This window comes from Taudactylus pleione, unplaced genomic scaffold (assembly GCF_031769625.1).
Source record: "Taudactylus pleione unplaced genomic scaffold, aTauple2 ptg000178l, whole genome shotgun sequence".
NCBI classification, from domain to species: domain Eukaryota; kingdom Metazoa; phylum Chordata; class Amphibia; order Anura; family Myobatrachidae; genus Taudactylus; species Taudactylus pleione.
In genome coordinates, this window is record NW_028284580.1 from 13223700 (window position 1) to 13248698 (window position 24999).

At 41.8% G+C, this 24999-nt stretch overlaps 1 protein-coding gene across 1 annotated transcript in view; it reads right to left on the bottom strand.

Annotated features, from left to right (window-relative positions):
- Positions 1–14546: 14546 nt before the first annotated feature.
- CREBRF (CREB3 regulatory factor) overlaps positions 14547–24999 on the bottom strand; it is a 42311-nt gene continuing 31858 nt past the window's right edge. The window contains exons 3-9 of the mRNA XM_088475814.1: positions 21621–21746; positions 20010–21084; positions 19638–19832; positions 18721–18910; positions 17500–17573; positions 16374–16496; positions 14547–15355 (exon numbers count right to left, since the gene is read on the bottom strand). Coding sequence (XP_088331940.1) covers positions 15240–15355; positions 16374–16496; positions 17500–17573; positions 18721–18910; positions 19638–19832; positions 20010–21084; positions 21621–21746 — 1899 coding nt within the window. The 3' untranslated portion in view covers positions 14547–15239. The remainder of the gene's footprint in view (positions 15356–16373; positions 16497–17499; positions 17574–18720; positions 18911–19637; positions 19833–20009; positions 21085–21620; positions 21747–24999) is intronic.

Consider the following 24999-nt stretch of genomic DNA (forward strand, 5'->3'; position numbering starts at 1 on the left):
AAGATATGGATGGCATAGGTAGAGTAGCACTTTTGATTAAGCACGTAACATGAGAATCCACCGCAGGGGGTGTTTCCCATTTGGAACAGTGTTCCTCAGGAAAGGGGTAACAGAAGGCCAGACATCTTTGAGGCTGGTTCTCTTTCCAGGTGAACGCCAAGCTACCTCCATATGATCCACAAGCTGATCAGATAAAGGAAACTCCGCAGAAGAAACCTTTATATCCTTGAATAAAACATGTTTGGACTGAGGATCTGGTGTGGTTCGTCCTCTTCTATAACTAATGCTGGGCATACACTATACAATTATCTGTCAGATATCTGTCTGGTTGGAATTAAAAACTGGTAATGTATGGGAGCAAATGAGATTTGACTATATGGTCCCAAACAAATGAAAATGGACAAAAATGATTGTTCAAATTGGTTAAATATATTTGATTTAACTAATTTGTCTGCACAAACATTTTTGACTGTTTTCCAGTATTCATGAGCAAATGGTCACTTATCATTTGCTCCCATACATTACCAGATTTTCATTCCAACCAGCCAGATTGGACAAATAGCTGACAGATAATTGTACAGTGTATGCCCAGCTTAAGGCTCCATTCCCTGAGAAGAGAGTTCTGAGTCAGAGACATCAACAACTTCTCCGTCATCAGTGTCATAGTCATATAACATGGATGGAGACTACATCATACGCTGTTTAGCAGGTCTAGGGGAATTATCACCCTGTAACATAGCCTGGAGGGCAGTTGAGGTGGCCGCCAGGTTCTGTGCTGTGGTAGACAGAGCATCCATCCACGGTGGAGGTACAGAGCAACCTGTAGCGGCAGTCCCTGTGAGAGGAAAAAAACGACTGCTGCGGGAAACCCATAGGTGGAAAAGCAGTGGGTACCGCCCAACGTCCTGCCATGGAAGTGAGTGCTTGAGCAAATGAAGCCCAAGGGGGTTCTTGCACCAGCACTGAGACAACAGAGGGGCCTGGAGGACAATAACACTTGACACATAATCCATCCTGCACCAGGTCTCCCTCACCCAAACCTGCAGCACAACTCTTACATGACCGCAGAGTGGGCACAGCAGTGTGCACATCATTGTCAGACATAATGGCTGAGGAAAAGTACTTGGTATGTGACCAACCACACCAATATATTTCTTCTAAATGTGAGTTAATATAACCACCCTGACAACATCCAATACTGTAAAGGCAGGAGAAATGAGGAAAGGTATAGTAATATACTTGACAGCAGTGATTACCAACCTCGGTCCTCAAGGCACACTAACAGTCCTGATTTTAGTGATATCCATGCTAAAGCACAGATGGTTAAATCAAAATAACTGAGGTACTAATTAAGTCATCTGTGCTCAAGTATGGCTATCCTTAAAACCTGGACTGTTAGTGTGCCTTGAGGACCGTGGTGGGGAACCCCTGCTTGACAGTAATGAAAAAAAGATACAGACATCGCTAGAACAAGTCACATACAATGCAGAAACACCTGAATACAAAGAGGGTATAGAAATCATATGACCTGCGCTTTGCATACATAAAAGCAAACATATCTGTCTCAGCAGAGTCCTTCAATGTTCTAATACATATATGGAATAGTATCAATTCTTAGGAATGTTTCCTCTCGCGTCTCCAGCAGAGTTTTCCCAGAAAAGATAGAAAAATTGTACGTATAGTGAAGCACAATTTATTACCAAAAAACAAAATAAAACAATATTATAACATACATATCATGGACAGGTATCCCCAAAAGTGACTACAAAGGTAACAATTACCGGTTAAGTGCAAGAACTGTCAACAGTCCTTTACAGAGCATGTGATGTTACACATCAGTGTGAGTTTCGGGCACTCCACTGGTTCTGCTCCAGTGAAATAATCCAGAAAATCAGGATCCTTATTTGCCACCTAGGTTCTCCACCTCCGTACCCCCGACGCGTTTCAAACCCTGTTCTGGGGCCTTTTTCAAGACGAGTCCTGATCGTGAATGCCATCCATAACAACCTTCTTTCCTTATACACCTCCCCTACCCAATCGGATCCTTGCCGGCACAGCTGAACTCTATACATAGATCTACTACAAAGTCCATGATCCTTTTCACAGGATTGAAGGACTCTGCTGAGATAGATAGGTCTGGTTTTATGTATGACCAATTGCAGGTTATATGATTTCTATACCCTCTTTGTATTCAGTCTGTACAGTATATGGTGAAAGTGTGGGAGTACCTTCAATAGATCTCACTGACTTGCTGCTGGTCTTTTGCGCACTGATCCACCCTTCTCACTGTTTGAATAATGCAGAAACACCTGCACAATGGCACTACAGATCAACTACACAGATTCATTGGCTGGTAGTATATAGCGCTACATACTCGGACCAGGAGAGGTATGTAGGGGGACCGGGCTCCGTGACGTCCTGAGAGAGCTGCGACAAGCCAGATAGAGAAAATGGCCACCAGAGACATCAGAGAGGGGGTGTGCCCGTGTGAGGAGTATTGCTGCAGACAAGACAGACCTAAGTGGAAAGGCACGCTGAGCCAAGGGGAGGAGCTGCTGTAACAGGGAAAGCTGCCTCCCTTGGCCGGCAATTAACCCCTGGGATGCTGGTTCCTGTGCAGCATAAGGGTCCTGGAGGTCTAGTGGAAGCGCAGGGGTACTGGTGGTCTGGCTCCACTTGCCGTCATCCAGTCTGTCCCCTGAGACCCGGGGAAAGAACTGCAACATGCGGATCACCACAAGTGGTGATCCGCCTTACCTGCGCCACGTAGATTCAGCTGCAGTCAGGGAGTCCTGTGAGGTCTGGCTAGCACAGACCTCGGGGCCATCCCCAGATCAGTACTGGGGTCGCGGCCCGGCGGGGTGACGGAGCGGCAGCGCGGACGTCCAATGTACAGTCCGGCGCTGCCTGCTCTAAGTTATTTCTTGTTAAAAATAAACAAATTCTTCTGGGGCTGTAAAACAGCCTCCATTGCGTTACAGTGATCCGACTCCGGCCGGGGCACCAAATGAAACTTGAGGTGCCGCTGGCTCGGGAGTGGGGTATAGAGGGAGAGTGGCTCGGTGCATCCTGGGAGAGAAAAATTAACTGCGTGGTGCCTGGATGTCCAAGCCATCACCTACACCCCAAGGTCTCCCTTTGGAGCCTATGGACCCTGAAGAAACCCGGGTTTTTTGCTAGTTTCAGTGTGAAAGGGGTATCACACTGCCATCAAATGACCAGGGTTATTGCACATGAACGTTCAGCAACCCGGACTACTGTGCAGTGTGAAAGGCTCCAGTTCAAATAACTTGGCATTTCAACCTGGGTAACTAGCAGGGTTAAATGTGACTTCAGCCCAGCTCGTGGTGCAAACGGGTAACCTGGATCGAGGCGACCCGGGTCCCGTTCACTACATAGGGAGAGCCGGTGCTTGGGGATGATCTCATCTCCAAGCGCCGGCTCAGCAGCGATGACGGTGACGTCCCGGCATTGTTGCCATGTCGGGCCGCCAGTCTGAAAGGGGTCTCAGACGGGTCGCACCCGGGATGGACGCGTGCACAAATCCCGGGTGAAAACAGGTATAATAGTAGATTTTTATGGTATGAAGTGGACCTCAAGAGTTTTAAATAATAAAACATATAAAAGCTTGTGTGTCAAAGGGCAGTAAACACTGTAAATTGTTTGAATCAGGCCCTATATTAGTAATACATTACTTCTTCTAAAAACAAGATAAGACCAGAGTTGTACACTATGCCGATGTTTTCGCAGTTAATAATCAGCAAACTGCGCTTGCATCTGAGTTGCACAGCGCATGTGTCAAGGTACATTACCATAGTCGCTCGCATGAACTTTTTACTCGCAGAGTGATTAACAGTTAGGGAGAGTTGTTGGGAGGTAACGGGGAGTGGCAGCAGAGAACGTAGGCGTGTCATGACCATTTCTAGGGAGTGGCACAAACTGCGTCTGCAATCCCGTACACAAGAAATATGGCTCTGGCGTCTCAATTTCACAGCCTTTTTGCAGGACCATAGGCTCACTTAGGACTGCCACTATCTAATGATCTGCGACCGATGCCGGTTCTTTGTATGCAGATGCTTGGATTTGTAAAGACGCTGCTAGGGGTCTCAATACGGTATGCAGTCGGGAAGCCGGCGGACCTAATCCAGGCAGCCGGCTTCCCGACTGTCACATCCCAGCAAGGGTCTATAGACAGGCGTCAATATGCCGACGCCTGTCATTAGACATACGCCGGGAGCCCGACGCCCAGCATCCAGATCGAAGGGACGCTGGGCGCGGATAGCCGTGGTTTAGGGTTCCCGGGGGAAGCTTAGGGTTAGGCACCCCCCGGGAGGTTAGGTTTAGGCTAGGGGGATTAGCGTTAGGCATCCCCCTGGGGGACTTGGGTTTAGGCGGCGTGGAAGGGGGGATTAGGGTTAGGCACTTGGGGGGGGAAGGTTAGGGTTAGGCACCCCTAAGGGAGGGTTAGGGGGTAGAAATAGGTTAGTATATACTTACCTTGGATGATCGGGATTCCCTCAATACATATCCTGGTGGCTGCGACATTTGCATAGCATCTGCGTACACATTCGCAATACCGGCATTCGTGTTCTGAATCAGGTCCATAGGGCACTACGTTGCCATAAATAACTTGTGAGGAGACTTAATAGGGCCCTTGGATGAACAGGCACATCAGATAGAGCACAGGTACTCAAACTCGGTCCTCAGGACCCCAAACAGTGCATGTTTTTCAGGTCTCCTCACAGAATCACAAGTGAAATAATTAGCTCCACATGTGGATCTTTTAAAATGTATCAGTGAGTAATGGCTACACCTGTGCACCTGCTAGGTGACCTTGAAAATGTGACCTGTGTGGGGTCCTGAGGACAGAGTTCGAGATCCACTGAGATAGAGAAATCAAGAAATACACATCCAAGGTTAAGTTAGCTGGCAGCTTACAAGAATGGAAGCTATGGTAACACTTAGGGCCTGATTCAGAGCCGCTCGCTATTTGCGGTCGTTCGTTCCAAAACAAGGGGTGGCTATTCAAATGAACCGTTCGCTCATTGCGGTCTGTTCTGACTATAAAATAACCAAGTGACGTGGTCAATGACGCTGCTGTTTTAATTATGCACTCCCTTAAAACGCCCGTTTTGACCTTTAAGCACGCCTGCATTCTGAATTCCACTCCCCGTTTTCAAGCACCTTCCCCTGTTACCACCCACATACGCCTCCTCCTGTCACTCAAAATAGCAGGCATTCGCTATATAGCGAACAAACGATTTTCGGCCGCACTGACTGGTTCGCGCATGCGTATTACAATCCGTACACATGCGCAAATGAGCGAACATCGGTCAGAACGAACGAGCGGCCGCTTACAAGCGGCTCTGAATCAGGCCCTTAGTCCCAAGTGCAAATAGATTTAAATGTATAAGTTTGTACATGATCCGCTGTACGCATCTTGTGGTGTGAACGCACTAGTCATCATCAGTGCACACTTATACATACACTACACTAGGGGGTAATTTACTAATCAGCATGCAATGGATTTAAAATACCAATAGTAATAAATGCTAAACTGCGTTTTAAGCCTTTACTTCTATTGCAGTTTTAAATCCATCGGTCAAAGCGATAATAGGCAGCTTTAAAAACAAGCGGATTAGTAAAAGTTACCACTAGGTACTAAAGATAAGCTTCCAAATAGGCAAATATACGTATACTTAAGCCCAACACTACATAGCCATAAATTGTATGGATGCAGTGTCACTGATCTTTGCCTGTGTGAGAACACCCATCACAGCCCAGTTACACCTCTTCAGTTGCAAGTGTAGATCTGATCGCAATGCATGCAACTCCATCATCTGTACTTGTAAATGCTCAGTGCAAAAACAGACAAGATACACTCTGCAAACAGGTGTACATTCAACTCTGCATTAAACCCTATGGCTGCTAATAATGTTAGTAGTAGCTGGCAAATCTATTTTTTTTTTATTTGGCAAATCCAGGTTAATGTTGCATGCCAGTGTATTCAACTAGTCATAAAAGGCCAAAAATAGATATTTTAATCAGACAACAAGGAAAACATTGACACACACACACACACACACTGATTTGTTAGGAATTCTCTGATCTTTCAAAGCTACAGACAATGGGCCTGATTCAGCAAGGAACGCAGTTGCTTATGCGCACGCGATCGGTTACAGAAGCTACGCAGACCCATGGCAGAGTGACAGGAAGTGCTGTTTGCGAGTGGTGGCAGGGTGGCGGTCGGGAGAACGCAGGCGTGCCAGTGCGTTTCAATGCAATTAACCATTGCGATACCAGATGCCGCCTGAGGCCTCATAGCGTGCGATGAAGTAAGCAATTCCTGAGTAAGGTCTGGGCTTCATTCACTGTCCGATGTTACCAATTATTTCTCTATGTTGGCCAAGTATACGGAGGTGAGTAGGGGGAAGTGGGCGTCTTGACTCAGGCTATGATCGCAATGCGAATGCAAATATTTACATGTCACCGCTGATATTAGCAACTGCGTTGCGTGTGTATAAGCAGAATAGCGATCCGTAGTGAATCGGGCCCAATGTACAGTATAATAGGTGTGAGCACCAAACCACTGTGTGCAATGATGGGAATTTGTGTGACTATGCACAAAAAGGAAAACAAAGAGAAGACACAATTTATATTTGTGAAGAGACAAACAGCTTTATTAAATAAAAGGCAAACAGGAGAAATATAACAGACTGAATAAAGTAAATTCAGAAATACAATTTTTTTTTACTTTTTTTTTTTTTTTTCAGTTTTCTCTTAACTTTTGCATTACAAACCTAGATTCTGTGCCAGCCACAAATCATCTTCATGTGTGTTTATTTTACATGGGGTAAAATAAGTCAGTCATACAGTGGTTAACATGGTGGTACAATGACTGCACATGCACATCTAAGAGTAAACAGGACATGTCACATATATGAACCCGTTAGCTATTGTGGAATGAAGGGCTGCTATAGACAGCAGAGGCCGATGTGTAGGTGCCTGTGGCAGCATATTAAACCCCCTCATGAATCAACAATGAAAATATATCAAGCTCTGATAAGTACACTGACTCGGAGGAATTAAACGGATTCATTTCTACTACACACCAGTGTACTGCATGCGCCAAATAACTTACAACAGACATTTAGCAGCCTGTCAATAGCTAGTCCAGCAAGAACAAAATACTACAGAGTTTGCAGTACATTTTTGGGTCAAGCCCATAGAATGAATCAGCGATAACATACATCTAATATTTTAAAGTGCCTTCTGTTAGTAATCATGTGCAAAAATAGTATGAGGAGCTACCAATGCGGGGTATGGGTATTTTGTCATAAGCATTGCTATGACGACTTGTAGCAGCATTAACCAGAGCTTACAGATCTAGTGTAGGTTTTCAGTTACAATAGCTAGAGAGTTCTGAATGACTGGTACTTAAAGAAGGACTCCCCCTCCTCTTCCCCTTCCAAAAAAATAAATAAGATTTGGGTGGAGATGTTAAAAAATAAAACTGGAAGTTCACAAGTAGTAGGATGTTTACATCCACTCGGCATTTTTCAAACAGGCAGAGCAGTAATCACTGCTGGGAGGGCAGCATTGATCAGCCATCATCCACCCATGCAGGTCCAATAACAATAACTGCAAGGCATACATATTTGGGTGGAGGAGAGGATTGGGTGGAGCTGCCCTTTATCCTATCAACAGATGAATGCAAACTAAATAATCCTAGCAAAACAGATATGGACCACAAGCTTGAAATATGGAGTTGGGATAGAAACATGAAACTTCTGTTTTGTGCTACAGTTGGCACAAGTCCTGCATTGCACTTTCAAACTCTAGTTAACCACTGTTCACAAAGCTGTACATTGCTTGGATTCGACAAAACATAGAATCATGAACGTCATTTATCAGTAACGGAATAGAACAGTGGATGAAATGATAAATAAAATATATGCCCGTATTCTATCAAATGAAGCAAAACTGTATTTTTGTGGAATCTCGTATTGTATCTTTTACAGCTTATCCTAATCTGCAAGCATTGTCCATGACAGGAGAGAGGCACTCAAATTATTTGTCTCTTATTCTTAGTCCATATCACACACAATTTCTTCTTCAATGGTCCAAAAGAACAAAGGGCCCCCATTTCTAGTCTGAATGTACAAGTAAGGCACAGTTATAAAATCACATCACACACACGACAGGCAAGACATGTCTCTCTAATAAATAATTGTATCACTATCCAATAAGATATACGGTTATAAGACCTTAACTATAGTGCACGTATAGGCCTTAGGAAGCAAAACAAATGTCAACATGAATTTTAATGACAATACAGAAATACTGGAAAGGAGCTGGTGCCCAATAACCTTGTTTGTATGTTAGTATTAGGATCAGTTATTCAGGACACCAATAAGTGGACATTAAAGAGGCCACCATGAGGAAATGTGGCAAATAAAAGTACCATAAGAAAATGGAAAAACATTACATGGTGGCCCTCTCTAAAGTGACTAGTTTCTGAAATTCAGGCCATTTACCCCCCTTGGATATTCCCCGTTCCACAAATGCCCCAATCAAGTGTGACCCAGACCGTACAAAGTAACACTAGTCATGTTTCCCTAGTTATGGAAACCAATGCTTCTGGTTAACCTCAGCCTTGCGTGACGTGTGCATGCTGTGCAAAACAAGAACAGGACTTTTTCCCCGAGCTAAATGAACAAAACAAAAAACACAAACAGGTGACTTAAATAGGATGCTCAAATCCAAGCTGCAAGAACCCCAAGTGCAGTAGCAGCTGTGTCACCAAATGTAGCTGGAATCTGGCTGTCCTGAAAGTACTGTACATAAAGATGAAGAAAATGAATGTATATTTATATTGATGTTTTACACAAACTTTTTCATGACAGCATTAAGTATACACTTAAAGATTTACATTACAATATATAAATGTATATATATTTTTTTTTTTTATTATTTTTTTAATAATAGAGGAAGCAGAATATTACTGGCATCGAAGTACGACCATATCTAGACTGTTTTTTAAATACCACAGAGTCTCCTGGTTAAAATGTAAAGCCGCACAGCCTTCCTGTAAAACTATGTCATTTAGTGGAGGGTGCATGCTGGCTCCTGGTGGTCTTGGCCTAGCTCAGACAGTCTTCTACTGTGTAGGTCTTTTAGGGATATCTGTCCTGGGTAAGAACTTTGGGCGAGATTTATTAAAGCTTGGAGAGAGATAAAGTACCAACCAATCAGCTCCTGTCATCTTTCATACACAGCCTGTAAAATGTCAGTTAGCAGCTGATTGGTTGGTACCTTATCTCTCTTCAAGCTTTGATACATCTCCTTTATATGGTTTCATAGACAAGCCTGAGAAAAGGATTTAGGTGTTGCTTTGTAAAACCCCATATTTAAAGTAAGGGGAGCTGTGACATTTCCTCAGCCATGAAAGCAAAAGTTCTGCCTATGCCATTTAGGGAAAGGATTACAAGAGTCGCTTGTTGCACCTTCTCTATTCGGACATGAACCTTCTCGCTAACAACATTCAAAAGATTGCGACTTAATCTTCCTTATGCAAAACATAGAAACACTTAAGGGTGAAACCACAGGATTCAGGACCTCTAAAGAAATGTATCCAAGTTCAGGACTGTCTGACCATGTCCCTTTATGACAAAATCCAATAGACAACCGTATGAATCCCACCTATCTTGAGGCTTAGATTCCCTCTGCATCTTCACTGTCATCGGCATTTATTTTACATCAAGTATTGCTGCAGCATACAGAGCAGTCCATTGTTAGCAGCAAGTGGCAGGAAACTAAATACAAATTTATACATATGTAAAACAAATCCATTTCCTTTTATTTATTTTTTGAAACAAAGTGCTTTTATGAGATACACATAAATATTTATAAAATAAAGTGTCAGTTGGAAATAAACAAAACTCAAACTCTGAAAATCTGCATCCTAAACAAGCTGGCAATAACACTGGATGGCCATCTAGAGGCAGGAGATACAATGCTAAATATGACTGATAAATAAGGGGTGGGTAGGAAAGACCTGGTGAGAACAACAACATATACACTTATCCAACCAGCAGAAAGGTTTATTACAAGACTGCACTATGCAAGAATGGTCTGATGGCCACGATAGTATAAAGTGGCTGGTTGCGGCTGTGCCTATGCTGTATGAACACACCTAAAGCTAGCACAGTTATTCTATGCTTTAAAGAAAGAAAATGGGGTATTCTTACCAAGTGCCTTGTAGAAGTCCTTAAAACTGAAAGGAACGACGCAGGATTGTCTGTAGTTTGTGTCAAACCCGTGCCACAATTGGCACACTCCGCGTGTGGAGTTTTCAGAAGACTAAGCACTCTAAACATGCAATAGTGCAAAATAAGAGTAAATTCTCTATGTATCGTTCAATGTTGGTCAGACATACGACACTACAATTTCTCTTTTACAAACCTCTACAGAAAACACGATGAAGCCGAGAAATCTCTACAAGGCTACTGCACCAAAACACAGCAATCATCAGTCCATCACTGCCTTAAAGGCATTTTCTACTTTAAATAACTCTTGTTATAAATCTCCACCCTACCCAATAATAGGTGGGATAACATCCACCTGTTGCTCTATGTAGCGGGTGCCGGAACTCACATCTGCTCAGATCTTTCCGCAGCTAGGCAGAGATCCAACACCGCAACCCTGAAGCCTTCAGTTAGTGCCAATTCATTGACTACCAGTTTGCTAGAGACCTCCCGTGGGACCCCCACCAAAAGTACTAGCATTGGGAAGGTAGGGGATCTTATAGAAGAGTAATATATAAAGTGGAAAACTCCTTTTATGTTTACGTTTGTGAATTTATAGACCATAACAGCCAATAAATATAGATTGCCATAACAGAGAAAACCATTGCAGTATTGTCGAACCTCTCATTCCAGTCCAAAAGTAATCTGGGGCACAATACATCCTGTATATCTGAATAATGTCACGTTATACAAGTTTCCCTTAAAACACTATCTTCAAACATAACTGCTAATCAAACCTGGTCAAAAGAACCAACAAATAAAACAAATGACTGAATTGTAATAGCATGTTTCCTGAGTCTTTTGTGCTTTGAAGGACACTAGAGCATGTCTATTTGTGTGGACACGAGCATAGGTAGCTATCTTAAGCGGTCAGATGGTTGGAGTGTTGTCCTACATAGTCCTGTGTTTTTTTATAGCAGATGCAATAACAAAAGCCAGGATTTTGTGGAAGTTGTGGTGCATCTAGAAGAAAGTTTATTTTTTTAAATGGCTTGGGAGTTATTACAGCAGTAACTGGTTGTGACATACAGTACATTGGATTACCCTCGAGCAATAGAAGATGGTAAAGGGTTTTGGCATTACAACGTTGCACTGCACTGACAAACATCAACTGATGGATGCCAATAACCTATTCAGTCTCATGGTAAGAAGGCTGTGATAGATGCCTGCGGAACACCATTACGGCAAAAGAAGAGGTTATCAGAGACGTTAAATTCAAGAAAAATATAGATCATCATATTAATCAGGCAGGCTTTGAGGAAGCAGACTAGGAAGCAACACCAGTTGTTTATAAGGCACTCCAAAACTTCTGCCACCTCTCAAATGTTATCACCATTAAGGTAAAACAGAAATGTTACGTGGAAGGGACTGGCCTTCTATTGGATAAAGTGCAAAAAAACTAAGAGAAAATAAGAGCACCTCCCAAAAACACACACTTGGGTATGAATGTAGCAGCTACTGAAGAACATTTCTTCAGTGTGTGGGCCAGAAGACCTAGACATATTACGGATCTTATTTTAACACAAACTGGTAGGAACTTTGGCTGGGACTTTCAATATTCACGGCTTACATCGATGGGAGATACAAAGGGCAGTGTCTGGGACATGCACTGCACCTCTTGAAGATTAGCCACATGTCTATTGAACAATCAGCTTTACTTAAGATAGTTCACGAAACCAAAGTGTTTAACTACACAAAGCAACAAGATAAAGGTGGCCAATTAGTCTGTTTGTTTGAAACAGGATTTAACACTGACTAGTAAGAGAAGTCCTCTTATTTAATGAACCTGCTTCTGAAGGGATTCACCTAGGTATTAGTAATATCTGGCTTTCCCCTCATCAGCACCACATTAACACTCACACAAACTCTTTAATTCTGCATGTAGCAAACCAGGCTCACTCAGCACACAGAGAGGATGTATCAGTTAGTTGCAGCATGGTAAATTTCCTAATGAAAAAAAAAACTTACAAATCCAAATACTTGGAAAATGTAAAAGGCTATAAGTTTTGGTATAAATTTAGAGTGGGGAATGGTAAGTGCAATCAACTGGTGTAGTAGATGCATAGCATGGCACAGTGATAACTTAGAAACGCAGCTCTTTAGAAGCTTCAGACAAACAACATAGGCAACAATTAATTTATTCCATTAGAACTGCTGTCATTACGAGTACATACACAGATGCTTGTACATGTGTCTCTGGTAGATCGCCCAGTTTAAATCGAGCCTCAAACCAGTAATCTATTGCTCACTATTAGCAACCCTTTCGGTACGAACACGAAATTCAGCTGAACAGAGGCAGCCCCTGAACACAGCCTGTTAGGTTTCTGGATAGTACAGCATTTGTTTAAAGTACAGTGAGGCAAAACCACAGATGAATGTACAACCACCCCTCTGTTTGTACCCTAATACTGAAGTTTAACACAGAGTAACTAGCCCTGTATTGTCTCTGTGATACACATTTTATCACATCTGCATCATAAACACCAGGTTATGCAACATAACAAAAAAAAAATTAAGCAAAATCGTGACGACATCCCTGCAGCACTCATAATTATTAAGACTTCATTAAGACCTTAAACAGATTCAACCCCCAGATTTATAAAATGTAAGGCACTTCTTCGGGAGCAATCTTTTTTGGCATTACAACTACCAAAGTGCCATAGGACTTCTGTATAAAAACATCACCCCCACCCCAATTAAACAAAAATAACACAAACCACAACACTAACATTTTATATTTATAATCTATGGCATTCTTTAAAGAACTTGAAATTATATATTATAATATATATATATATTAAAAAAAATGGGAACAAAATGATAAAACATTATTAACAAATAAGTCAGTAATGGGACAAAAATACTCATCCTTCTGATTAAGGACATAGACTGATACAGATAAGGAAAGCCTTTCATTTGAAGTAATTGGTAGACTTATCAATGCTGATCCAGACAGGACACCCATTTAAGTCATTGGGTTCATTTGTAACAAAGTTTAATGAACCATTCCCCTGCTGCAACGTTCCCTACAAAGAAAGGAGTATCTACTCCATGCATCTGCAAATTGACTACATGCAGGATAAAAACAAATACACACCTACAAACATAAAATAAAATCAAGTCCCTAACATCCAGAGAAGTAATTCTTGCAGAACTGGTACAAAAATATAATTTTTTTTTTTGCTTTTTGTTTCTTCTTAACATCTTAAAATTGTTTGACTCTTTTATATCAGGTCATGCTCTGAATGAACAAGAACATTAAACAAAAAAATATTGGCAAAGTATTACAATTTGTAAAGCGCTATCTTTCTGCCTCAAGTTCAATATATTCAGGCGCATGTTACAATAGCAAAAATAGAGATTTTGTTTTATACATATATATTTGTACTAATCTTCTTTTACAACGCATAGGGTCCCAGTGGGCCCACAACACATCTTCTAATATCTGTCTAGGATGGGGAATATCAGATTCTGGAAGTTCAACTAGATCAATGAAATGTAGCAGCTCTACCTAGCCTCCAAAAATCTGAAAATCAAAATCTTAATTAAAAAAAATAATTATATTTATTTATATATATAGAAAGTCTTAGTTTATCTACAAAGGGAAATCAGTCTCTTGACTGTAGACGAAAGACTGTGAATGCACCCTCCAATTGATACTCATAAAATTGGACCACTACAAAAAAAAAAAAAATTCACAGTTTAGTATATCCCTACCTATCGCAGAATTCAGCTGACCTCAGTTTTATTTTTTAATACATATATAATATATATTTAGGTTTTTAATTTTTTACATTCATTACAGTATCTTATAAGCTGTGCAAATCTTTACTTTGACTGGCAGTCTGCCACCTCAATGTGTTTGTCTTTGGTACAAAATAAAAAGAAAACAATCAAAGTAATGTGCAATTTTGCTTCTCTCTTTTCCCAACTAAAAAGTACCAAAGAGAAAAAAAGAACAAACAAAAAATATATATATATACGGCTTTTTAGTTCAAGAGCCACCTTTTCTATATATTTTTTTTTTACTTTTTTGTTGCTTTTTAATAATTTTTTTAATCTTTTTGATTCTATACAATTCACAGACTCTGTGGCACGTATCTACATTTTCAACATATTCCTATGTACATTCGGAAAAAAGAGGAAGTCACAAGGATTTTTTTTCTACAATGAAGCTTAACCCGATAAATATGCACCAAACTATGCATTTTAGCCCACTCTACACTACAAGTTTTTAAATATTTTGTAACGTTTTTAAAGCATACAAAAAAAAAACCTTAACGGCTTTTAAGCTGTAGAAGTGTCTTCGCAAATAACAAGGCACAAAGATAAGTCTTTTATGATCATAGTTCCACTTGCGATATACTATTAGCTTTCGCAAAGTTATTTTATGAGCAGAACATTTTATTTAGAGCCACTTTTGTTGACCTTTGCACTTCTACTGGACCACTTAGTGCAGCACAACACTGGCATAAACCTGAAGCCATATCAGTGGCTTTTGCAATTAGAGGATACGCATCTCAAATTCCAGTACAGATAGTGGCTAATTTTGGCATTAGCTCTAAACTATGGAAACCTAAAAGAAAAAAAAAATAGTTTCTGACTCTAAGACAAACGCTAAAATTACAATACATGTTGCCTATTTGTTTTTGCACATTTAGGTTCAATATATAAACTATGGCAATGATAGCATTGTTGCCAATAGTACTCTAATAACAAATAGCCACTAACAACCAGACATTGTGATGAATTAAGAGTTCCATGCAATGAGTCTCCATTTGCCATCATGTCTGTTTGCTTTTCTCGCCCCGTAAAACCTGTTGAAAATATAGTCAGAACAGATGACGAGAGGATATACATGCAAAAACTAAATGGAATTTACAGTGCAGACTTGAGAGAAGACGTGGGAGCACTGGTCGTGAAGAAGAGGTCTCACACCTTTGAAGTGGGTATACGGAGTCCCACTAGGCCACCAGTGGGATCTCCCTCCGAGGTTTTTTCCAAAACCTGATTTACAAAATCAGAGGTCTGGCCTGCCACCGGTGACCCTGAAACACAAAACATGAAAAAGTAAAACTTCAAACTCACATCTGTTTCAGACAAGATGTTCAGTTGTATCATAAAATAGGTACTTATGGATTACTGCAATCTCCTCCTCTCTGAACTTCCTCTTACTTGTCTCTCCCCAATTCAATCTATCATGAATGCTGCAGTCTGGCTTTCTTATCTCTTTTGCCGCTCTGTGGCGGCCTACGCCCTTTGCAAACTGCTTCACTTGCTCCACCACAAAAATCAGTGTAAACTCCTCACTTTCAGATATAAAGCCCTCAATTCCTCCACTCACTCCTACATTTGTGACCTAATTTCTGTTCACACTCCATCCCGTCTGCTCCTCCACTGACCGCTGTTTCATCTTCACTTTGGTCACTTCCTCGTACTCCCGTATTTAAGATTTCTCCCGTGCTGCCCCACTCCTCTAGAACTCCCTCGCTCAATCAGACTTTCTGACAGCCTCCACACCTTTAGACAACCCCTTAAGACTCACTACTTCATACAATCATATCAGCAATCATAACTCTCTCTCCTCAGTACCCCTGACCATCCAGCAACCCAGTTCACCCTCCTGGTAACTCCCCTACCTCTTAGACTATAAGCACTCAAGGGCAGGGCTTTCTTCCCTTGTTCTCCTCTCTGGGCTATCCCTGTTACTAGTGCTAATCTGTTCCAGGTTCCTTTATTTCCTCCAATGCCTCCAGTCTGTCTGCCCACTTGTAGGTACAGGCTCTTTGATTGCGGTATGCTCCCTACTACACCTTGGGTGACCAATTACTGCTTGTTTCAGGCCTTAGCAAGTCTCCCTTCCCTTTTCCTTTGTATTTTGCTATATGTATGCAATATTGGTTTCATTGTAGTAATAAAAGATTAAATAATAATAATCTGCTCTTAATTATTGCACAAAATATGAAGGGATTCTGGTGGCAGTCAAGAAGCCTTTTCCTGTTGGGTGATAACAATATAAACTAGTCAAATTCGTGTTTCCTGCAGTAATGAGAGACAGCTTCATACCGAGTGTATCCTTGATAAGAATATCCAGTTTCTGCTCCATGCTTTCTGACCACTCCTCCCATGGAATCTGCATCCGAGTCATGATCTCCTGTTTGATTGAATTGATCACAAAGAGCAAACTATCTGCAAAATTGTGAGAAAGAAAAAAGGTTTTACAATTGTGTGATCTCAATTAAAAATTAGAAAATGTATCAAGAATATTGTATGTTGAGTGCTTGCACAACTTCTTAAATGTGTCCAACCACATCAACAGACTATGGCCCTGATTCAGACCCACTCGCAAGCGGCTGTCCGCTCGCAAGTGGGTCGATGGTGTGCACTGCGCATGCGCACGACGGTGGGAGCTCCGTCGTGCGCATGCGCCAGACGCGACGAGCGAAGGACTTCGCTCGTTGTGTCTGATCAAAGGGGGCGTGCTGTCGATGTTTATTGACAGCACGCCCCCTTTGGTGGGCATGCCGGGGGCGTGCCTCCCAGATGGGGGAGTTCCCAAGGGAACGCCTACCGTCAGAAGCCGGCCCACTGACATCACTAGTGATGTAAGTGTGAGTGATAGAGCCAAAATCACTCCGGGCCTTGCGGTTGAGAAACTCAACCGCAGGCTCCGGCTCGCAGTGGCGATGGTCAAGACCATCGCGGCCATCAACCTGCACGCTCGTATAGGCTGTGGGTGGTGACCCACAGCTATACGAGCGTCCAGTAGGACGCTCCATAATTATGGAGGACGGCCCTCATTCAGAGCGTGCGCTCTGCTCAGAGCGTCCGGCTCTGAATGAGGGCCTATGTATGAATGGGTTTGAGCAGTTCTAAAGTATACCTTGGTAGTTAAGAGGTTGGTAAAGCACTTTAAGTCTGCTTAGAAGAAAAGTGCTATATAAATAACATTATTATTATTATTATTAATATTATAGGTAGATATTTACAAATCATGCATACATACAAACATAACCTGACCTCCAAAAGCAATTTTTGGTCGAGGGTGTGCACACATACTGAGACATGTCAGTATGTAGAACAATACACAGTATCTAGAGGTTTATGAATATATCTAATATTATAAACATCTAGGTACTGTGTATTGTATACAAAACACTAGTACCTAAACTAATCAGGACATGAACCTTACCATATTCTGTATTTAGGCCCCACAGCTTTACTTTATTAGCTTCGTACTGGGCCTTCTTCTTTAGCCGGCAAGCTCTGCGTTAGAAAACAAATATTCCACATTAGAGTGCCTGTCAGGTTCATATTCTAGCCCGATCTCAAATGACTGTGAACTTGGGATTTCAGAAAGGGAAATTACTGATGTTCATTAAGAAATGTACAAGTCATAGTATAAGTTACAAAACAGACTTGTGGGAAAACACTGGTTTGGTTACAAGAGAATATATGAAGCATGCACTGAATAAGTTATGCGGTATTTCAAAATAAACATTTCCAAATAAGAAGAGGTAAATCTAAAACAGAACACAATTGGGCCATTTCTGAGGTGGACGCAGACATGGACGCGTATTTTTCCGCATCCACTACTGCATCTTTATGCTAATGCCACAGCTGATTCTTATCATACCGAGACGCCCACTTGCAGCGCTACTAATCTGTCTCAGTGCGTTTTAGATGCAGCATCAAAGCTTGCACCAGTCCTACGGCAGGCTCAGTTTCTCTGTCTGAACATGGCGATTGTGCTACGGTGTCTGTAGAGGCAGCTGCCGTCAAGAACACGCCCAAGTCTAACTAGCCACCTCCGTTACCTCCCAGGAACAGTCACTGAAATCCATGGCTCTTACGTCCAAATTTGTTCTGCGTCTCCATGCGGTAACAGTCGAAAGCCCTATGCTCAGTACTTCCAACATTGGCCAATAGAGTGCTTATCAGCAGTGCGAGCACCTCCAAATCAGGCCCAACATGTACAACAGCAGCTATAACAAACATATACTGCTACCCGGCTTCATTTTACTCCCACATAATAGACAAAAAAACAGACTACAAATATACAGAATGAACAGATGTAAAAAACAAAAATAATAATATCTGAATGGAAAAATTAAAAAATAAATAAATAAAAAGTTTAGAAACATTTGTTCATTCCACAATTAAACTACATTCAGCCCATTGGTTTACAGATTGGTTCTTTCCAGTTTAACCTGACAGCAACAACAACAATTCTGCACATAAGAAACACTATACAATGAGCATCAGAGGATTCTTTAGGCACATATGTTGTGTGATGGGTGATTTATCCACTTTAGCGTTCCAACTGTTAAAAAGGGTATGCAGTATTACAAAAAAAACAATAACATTTTAATAAAAGTTTCAATCACTATTGATTGCTGGTAAGGGTACCTACCTGGAAGCCAGCTTATTCTTCTCTTTGCGGGAGCGTGGCCTTGCAGTTACAGGAAGCTCAGATACAGGTGTCAGGTCACTGATCACTTTGTTCAGCTTACGCAGCTCCCCTCCGATCTGAAGAAGTTTTCTTGGGTTGGGAGTTAAGTCTTCCACATCCGTCCTGCGAGACTTCTTCACAGTATACTTGCCTATCAAAACACATAGAAGACCTTTGCTGTCACACATAGTATACAATTTGAGGACTGTATTTACTATAGTTTTATTATATAGATATATAGCGGTTGATACAATTAGCCACGAGGGGGGCGAGATGAGGTGAGGTTGCCGGTGTTTCCACACCGTTAAAACAGCACTTCATCTCACCCCAAACGTGCAGATTTTTGTAGGGCTGCAAACAAAAATGAGCTACAGTGCAGTATATAGCGGGACGAGTCTAACTGAATCACCCCCATAATCTTTAGATACCACATTTACAAAGTGTTGATAAAACTTCTGGCAGCACGTCAGACCTAACATGCCCACCGATATTAGCAGCCTCTGCAGTGACCTGGCCACAAGGTAGATGGAGATATACAGAGGAAGGAGAAAAAAAAAAAGACAGACAGGCAAAGTCAAGGAGAAAACAGGGGTTGGGGAGAGACATGGAATCCCAAAAGAGAAAGACACAGAGGGGTAAAAAAAAAATTAAAAAAAATGTAAAGACAAAAATACCCCGGTGATGCCTGGCCCAAAAATTTGTGCCTATGTACATCTGTCTATCTAAATACCCCAGCTTTTAGTGTAGAAGTATCCTGAAAACCCCTTCATAATACTATACAACAAACTAAAACTATGCCAAGAGTTAATAAACAAACATGTTATTTGCCTACAATGCACCGATTTGAGGAAAGGGAACCGTAACTGCTAAGTATTTACCGTGGTGCAAGCCATTCTTCTGGTACATGTTACTGGGCAGTGTGTCTCTATTCCACTCAGAGGGTTTCAGCATCCCTTCCTGTTGAGAAGGCATCAGCTGCTCACTGTATTCCCAGAAATATCGCCGTTTCCCTCTTTTCCTCATTGAGACAGCAGTTACTCCTTTTAGGTCTTCCACTGAATCATTTTCATAACCTAAAAGGAATACTATAGTTCAGCCATCAAATACAAATATTTAATTAAGTAAATTAAATCAATCAGTCAATCCACCAGCCCAAGAAAACTCCATAATGCAAATATAAGAAATAAAAAAAAAAATAATGTCTTAGGTTGAAGGACTATTTCTGCCATCTAATAAATACATATATATACCTGGTTCAGAGAAAGTATCACTAATATCATCTTTATCATCCTCATAGTCTTCCTCCTCTTCTTCCTCTTCCTCATCATTTTCAGAGAGCTCGTGCTCACTACCAAACCCCTCATCGTGGTCTTCTTCATCCAAATCAACCTCCTCATCGTCGTCCTCCTCTTCCGGAGGCCCTTCACTCTTGACTGTTGCCTCTATAAGTTCCTCCGATACAAAGAGCGAATAATTGTGCTCCTCCTTTTGTAATGGGTCAGACACAGATGCTAATACAGTAACACTGGCTTCCACCACACCAATTGTTGCCACAGTCTGGGGTGGGCAAAAAAGCTTTTGAGTCTCTCTGAAAGGCAAAATTGCACAGCTTCTTCTACCTAACGAGGGCTCTCCAATTGTCCTATCCTGCTTCTTGGCCATAGCGCCACAAAAACAAGTGTTTTCCTTGGCTGCATCCATTGCTACTACTGTGCTTGTCGGTTGATTGGGAAGTACCGAGCTGATCTTTACCTTGGCTTTCCTTACATAGTCCTTACACTCTTCATGAATATTAATTTTCTCCTCACAAGAAATATTAGTCTTTGCTACCATTTGTGTAGTTGCAGCTGTCTTGGCAGCTTTTTGGGAGCAGTCGGCTGATGGCACTTCAGCAGGAGCAGTCTTCGATGAGCAAACTGCAGCAGTCGCCCGTCCAGGTGCCACTTTCTTTCCTGGAAAAAAGGTGGCTTTAGTACCCAAGAAGCCTTCTGTGTAGCAAAAAGAGTCAACAACTGACTGAGAGTCCTCACTGTTAAGTTGAGCAAGGGTAGGTGTTTTGCTGATAACCTCCTCATCCTGATAGGGACTTGAAAAGTCATCAAGACCAAGATAATCCACCTCTTTAGTTCCCCATATATCATAGCTTGTAAGTTTTGTGTATTTGGTCAGATCCTCACAATACGTATCCCACTGCTCCCAGTGAGAAGAAATGGGTGGGTTGTTTCCAAGGATTTCAGTAAAGGAGTCCAAGGTTTCCAAATCTTTGCAATCTTCCAGCATCAGGCAATTATCTGATGGGCTTTGCTGGTAGCTCAACTCTCTGTCCTGAATATCAGACAAAAATATTAAAATTAATAATGCTTACTTTTCTGGTGGGCTCTATGAAATAACTAGATTCTAAACAATAAGGCAAGTCTACAGAAGACAATATTTAGATGTGCATGAGTAACAGCTACCCAAAACTGTTATGGGCCAATTGACGGTATCTCCTAAACTCTTAAGTTTAGCACAGGTTTGTTTTTTGGATTTGAGCACATCCCGAGATCCCACGTGCAGCAATGGAGCTGGCAGCCCCCGCAGCAGGGACAGCGCTGTCCCTGCTGCGGGGATTGGACATAGCCAGGCTGCAGCTGTCGACAGCGACTGCTGCAGCGGGCGGAATGGTCAGGCGAACTAACCGTTCATACATAGCCCAGGCTATCGGCGCTGCTATCTTGTAGCTCTGTCATTTACCGCTCACCCCCCTATTATACATGGGGGAGAAACTATTAGCGCACATAATGTGCGCTGATGCGGCTTTGGCGCTTCATACATCTCCCCCATAGAGAGATAAATCTCTGAAATAAACGACTATGGCTTACCAGTTCATACATAAAGTCCGGATCTGAGCTGCTAGCAAGAAGGTCTGTGCTCATTAACGTCTGTTCAGCAAATGCTGGACTACGGAAAGCTTCTCCAAAAGGAGGATCCATTCCACTGACACTGGGCTGTAAGAAAAAGATAGTAGAACTGAATGTGCCTTATAAATAGATAAAAAAGCAGCACCAACAAATATTACGCGAGATTCAAAAAAGACTAAAGGTTGAAGTAATTCATTAAATAAAAGATCTTTAAAACAAAAAACACCTGTACAATGTTACTAAATACATGCTTAATTTATATAGTGCATACATAATCCACAGTGCTTTACAGAGGATATTTGCCTATTCACATCTGTCCCTGCCCCAGTGGAGCTTACAATCTATATTCCTTACTATATGTACACGCACATACACTAGGATTAATCTTTGTCGGGAGCCATTTAACCTACCAGTATATTTTTGGTTTGTGGGAGGAAACCAGAGCACCCAGAGGAAACCCAAGCAAGCACGGGGAGAATCTACAAACTCCACACAGTTAGGACCATGGTGGGAATCGACCCATGACCTCAGTGCTGTGAGGCAGCTTTGCTAACCATTACACCAATTGTGCTGCCTCCTCTGTTGATTAACACATAAGACATACTGATTCTGTAAGAAGCAAGAGGTGGTAGCCCCCTTGGCGGTAACGCTGTGGTGGGTCAGAGTATAAAACACTTTTCTTTAATAGAATAAAGTGAATTTCTATTTCCACCTCCCTTCATGGAGACTCAACAGTGCCTTGTCTTCCATGACTATCACATGATTAGAAACTATGTAAAATAAAGGATCAGGAAAGTTGATAGACTTGCTGCAGAATACCTCCAAATATGTATGACTATGGAATTGACACAAAGTGTGCAAAGCAGCCACGTGAACAAAAAGGACGTGGACAAGCTTCACGGTGATATGTGACATCCCCTCTGGAGGTGGAAATGCTGGGCTAGCCTCAACTCTCTTCCCTGATAATACCCCTCTAATGTTGTGTATATCTGCAGCCACTACATGTGGCATTAAAGAATTGCTCACATGAACATATCCCTCAAAATGCCCCAAATTAGGGCAGCGGAGAGATATGCCGCACCCGCAGTTGGATGATAGGGCTCTTAAGGGGCACAATTAGAATGCTCATGCCAGTACATGGCATTATTCCCTCAGAACATGAATACAGGTATTTCTGCTAATAAAGGAAACAGATTTAAAAAAAAAATAAAAAAGTTACTAAGCAGCATACAGTAAACATATTGTCTGATCATGTTACCACGGTGGAAGTGTGCTGGCCCTGGGTATGCTGTAAAGCCCTGCTTAAACTATTTAAAGCAGAACTGTTTGTGCAAAACAATAAATTCAACCATCAATCTAAACTTTAATTTAGACTTATAACAGTGCAAGCATCAGAAAGCTGTTAGGTGCAAGTGGGAATAATCATTTAAAATACAGAGAGGCGCAGATTGGCGACACAAGAAATTCCAACTTCAGGCACAATGAACATAACTTCCTCATTGTTAATACAATTCAAGAACAAACCATGTATATCTGCAAAACCAAACCATACAATATATCTAAATATAGCTTTAAAGGCACTGAAAATTGTTCGTCCAAGTGGTTTAAAAAGCAAAATAAAACAATCTACTGTAATAGGCTTCTGCACTTTAATTATTTATTGAGAACCAAGTTTTGTGTATTGTGTATTTATTTTATTTATTGTGTATTTATTATTCTTCATTTACCAAAGCCCGCACATGGGCAGATGTGACAATCTATTTTAAAATGACCTTTCACGTTTATACTAATGCTGAACAACTTTGAAAGGACTGATTTAAAAGTTGAGGAGTGGGGGTGATAACATTGCTAGTGACAAGATGTAGGGAACCACACAAGGACTACATCATAGCGACTGGGATTATTTGAAACATAGCAAGATAGGGAAATCCCTGCAAAGTAAGTCTATTACATTTACAAGCAAAACAATTATGTGAAAAACACTAGTAGCTATTTAATTTAAAATCATTCTCATGATACAGGTAGTAAACAAACACAAAACAAGAACAAAAAATAAATAAACAAACACCTGAATAAATGAGGAACACCAAGCATACTGAAAGCACTGACATCTACATAGGTCTGGCTAATGGGGGCGTGGCCTGGACGGGCTGGATATAGGACATTAACTCCGTAGCTCCTAGGCCCCGATATCCTGCAAAATTATCCTGATTACCCTGCACAGTTCCTGGCATTCTATACCTGCTGCATACTTACCTCTACAGGCTCTGGGAGTCCTGTGGCTCATTTGTGCTCCCTGCCTGTTGTGCTGCAGGCACTGATGATCCCTCTCTGCAGTCTCTGCTAGTCGCGGGCTCCATCTTGGATTCGGCCCCAGTTTCCCCTGTGGCTCCCGGTACCGGCGTTTACTGCATCTGGCCCCCGACTAGTTTTCTGGTCAGGTGGAGGACACTGTCCAGGCTATTTTGTTTCCCTTCGGTGGCTTCTGCGGTCCCGCGACTCCTGCCTGCCGCCATCTTGGATTTTTGCCAGTGTGTTTGGAGCGACTCCTGCCTTCAGAGCTGCAGATATTTGGTGAATGCCCCTTTTCTTTAAAGTGCTGAGGATCTCTGAGCAACTCCCTTTCCCTGAGACTCCTGTGGTCACCATGGAACAAGCTCCTCCAGGCTATCCTTGATTCAGAACAAAAGATTACACTTAAAGTGGCAGAGCTTCATACCGAGCTGCTTTCTGTTTGTCAAGATTTAAGTTATGACGCTAACACTACAGCTGCTTCACCTGAACTAACAAAGGGGATTCCATCTGCGCAGATCCTGGATTCCTGTTTGATACCTGCTTTTGCAAACGGCTCCTTTACTATTCAGTCTGTTATCGCCTGGGCCCGCCATACACCTATACAGCCCCTTTGTTCTGGACATTTCCTGAAACCAGTTATTGCAGATTACAAAGATCCTTATGCCGTTTTTTTGCTTAGCTGGAGTCGAGGGCCATTGGTATTTAGTCATCACAAGATAACAGTCTTCCCAGCTGTTTCTGCAGTGGTCCAACAATTTTCTTTCCAATTAATCCAAGGACAGATTCAGTTTCGTGGTCTCCGGCTCTCCATTTTGTTTTCTTCTGGCTGTTTTTGGATGTCCTCAGTCGGTCGCTTTCATTATGCTGACGTTCTCCGGGATGTCCTGGCGTGGCTTTATCTACAGTGCCTTGAGAGGGATGATCCGCCTTGACTGATTTACTTAGAAATGAGTCATTACTTTTATTGCCTTTTACTCTATTATATTGTTATTTTACTATGTATCTGTTTTATTTCATTTGCTGTGCTATAGTGGTTGTAAATTGC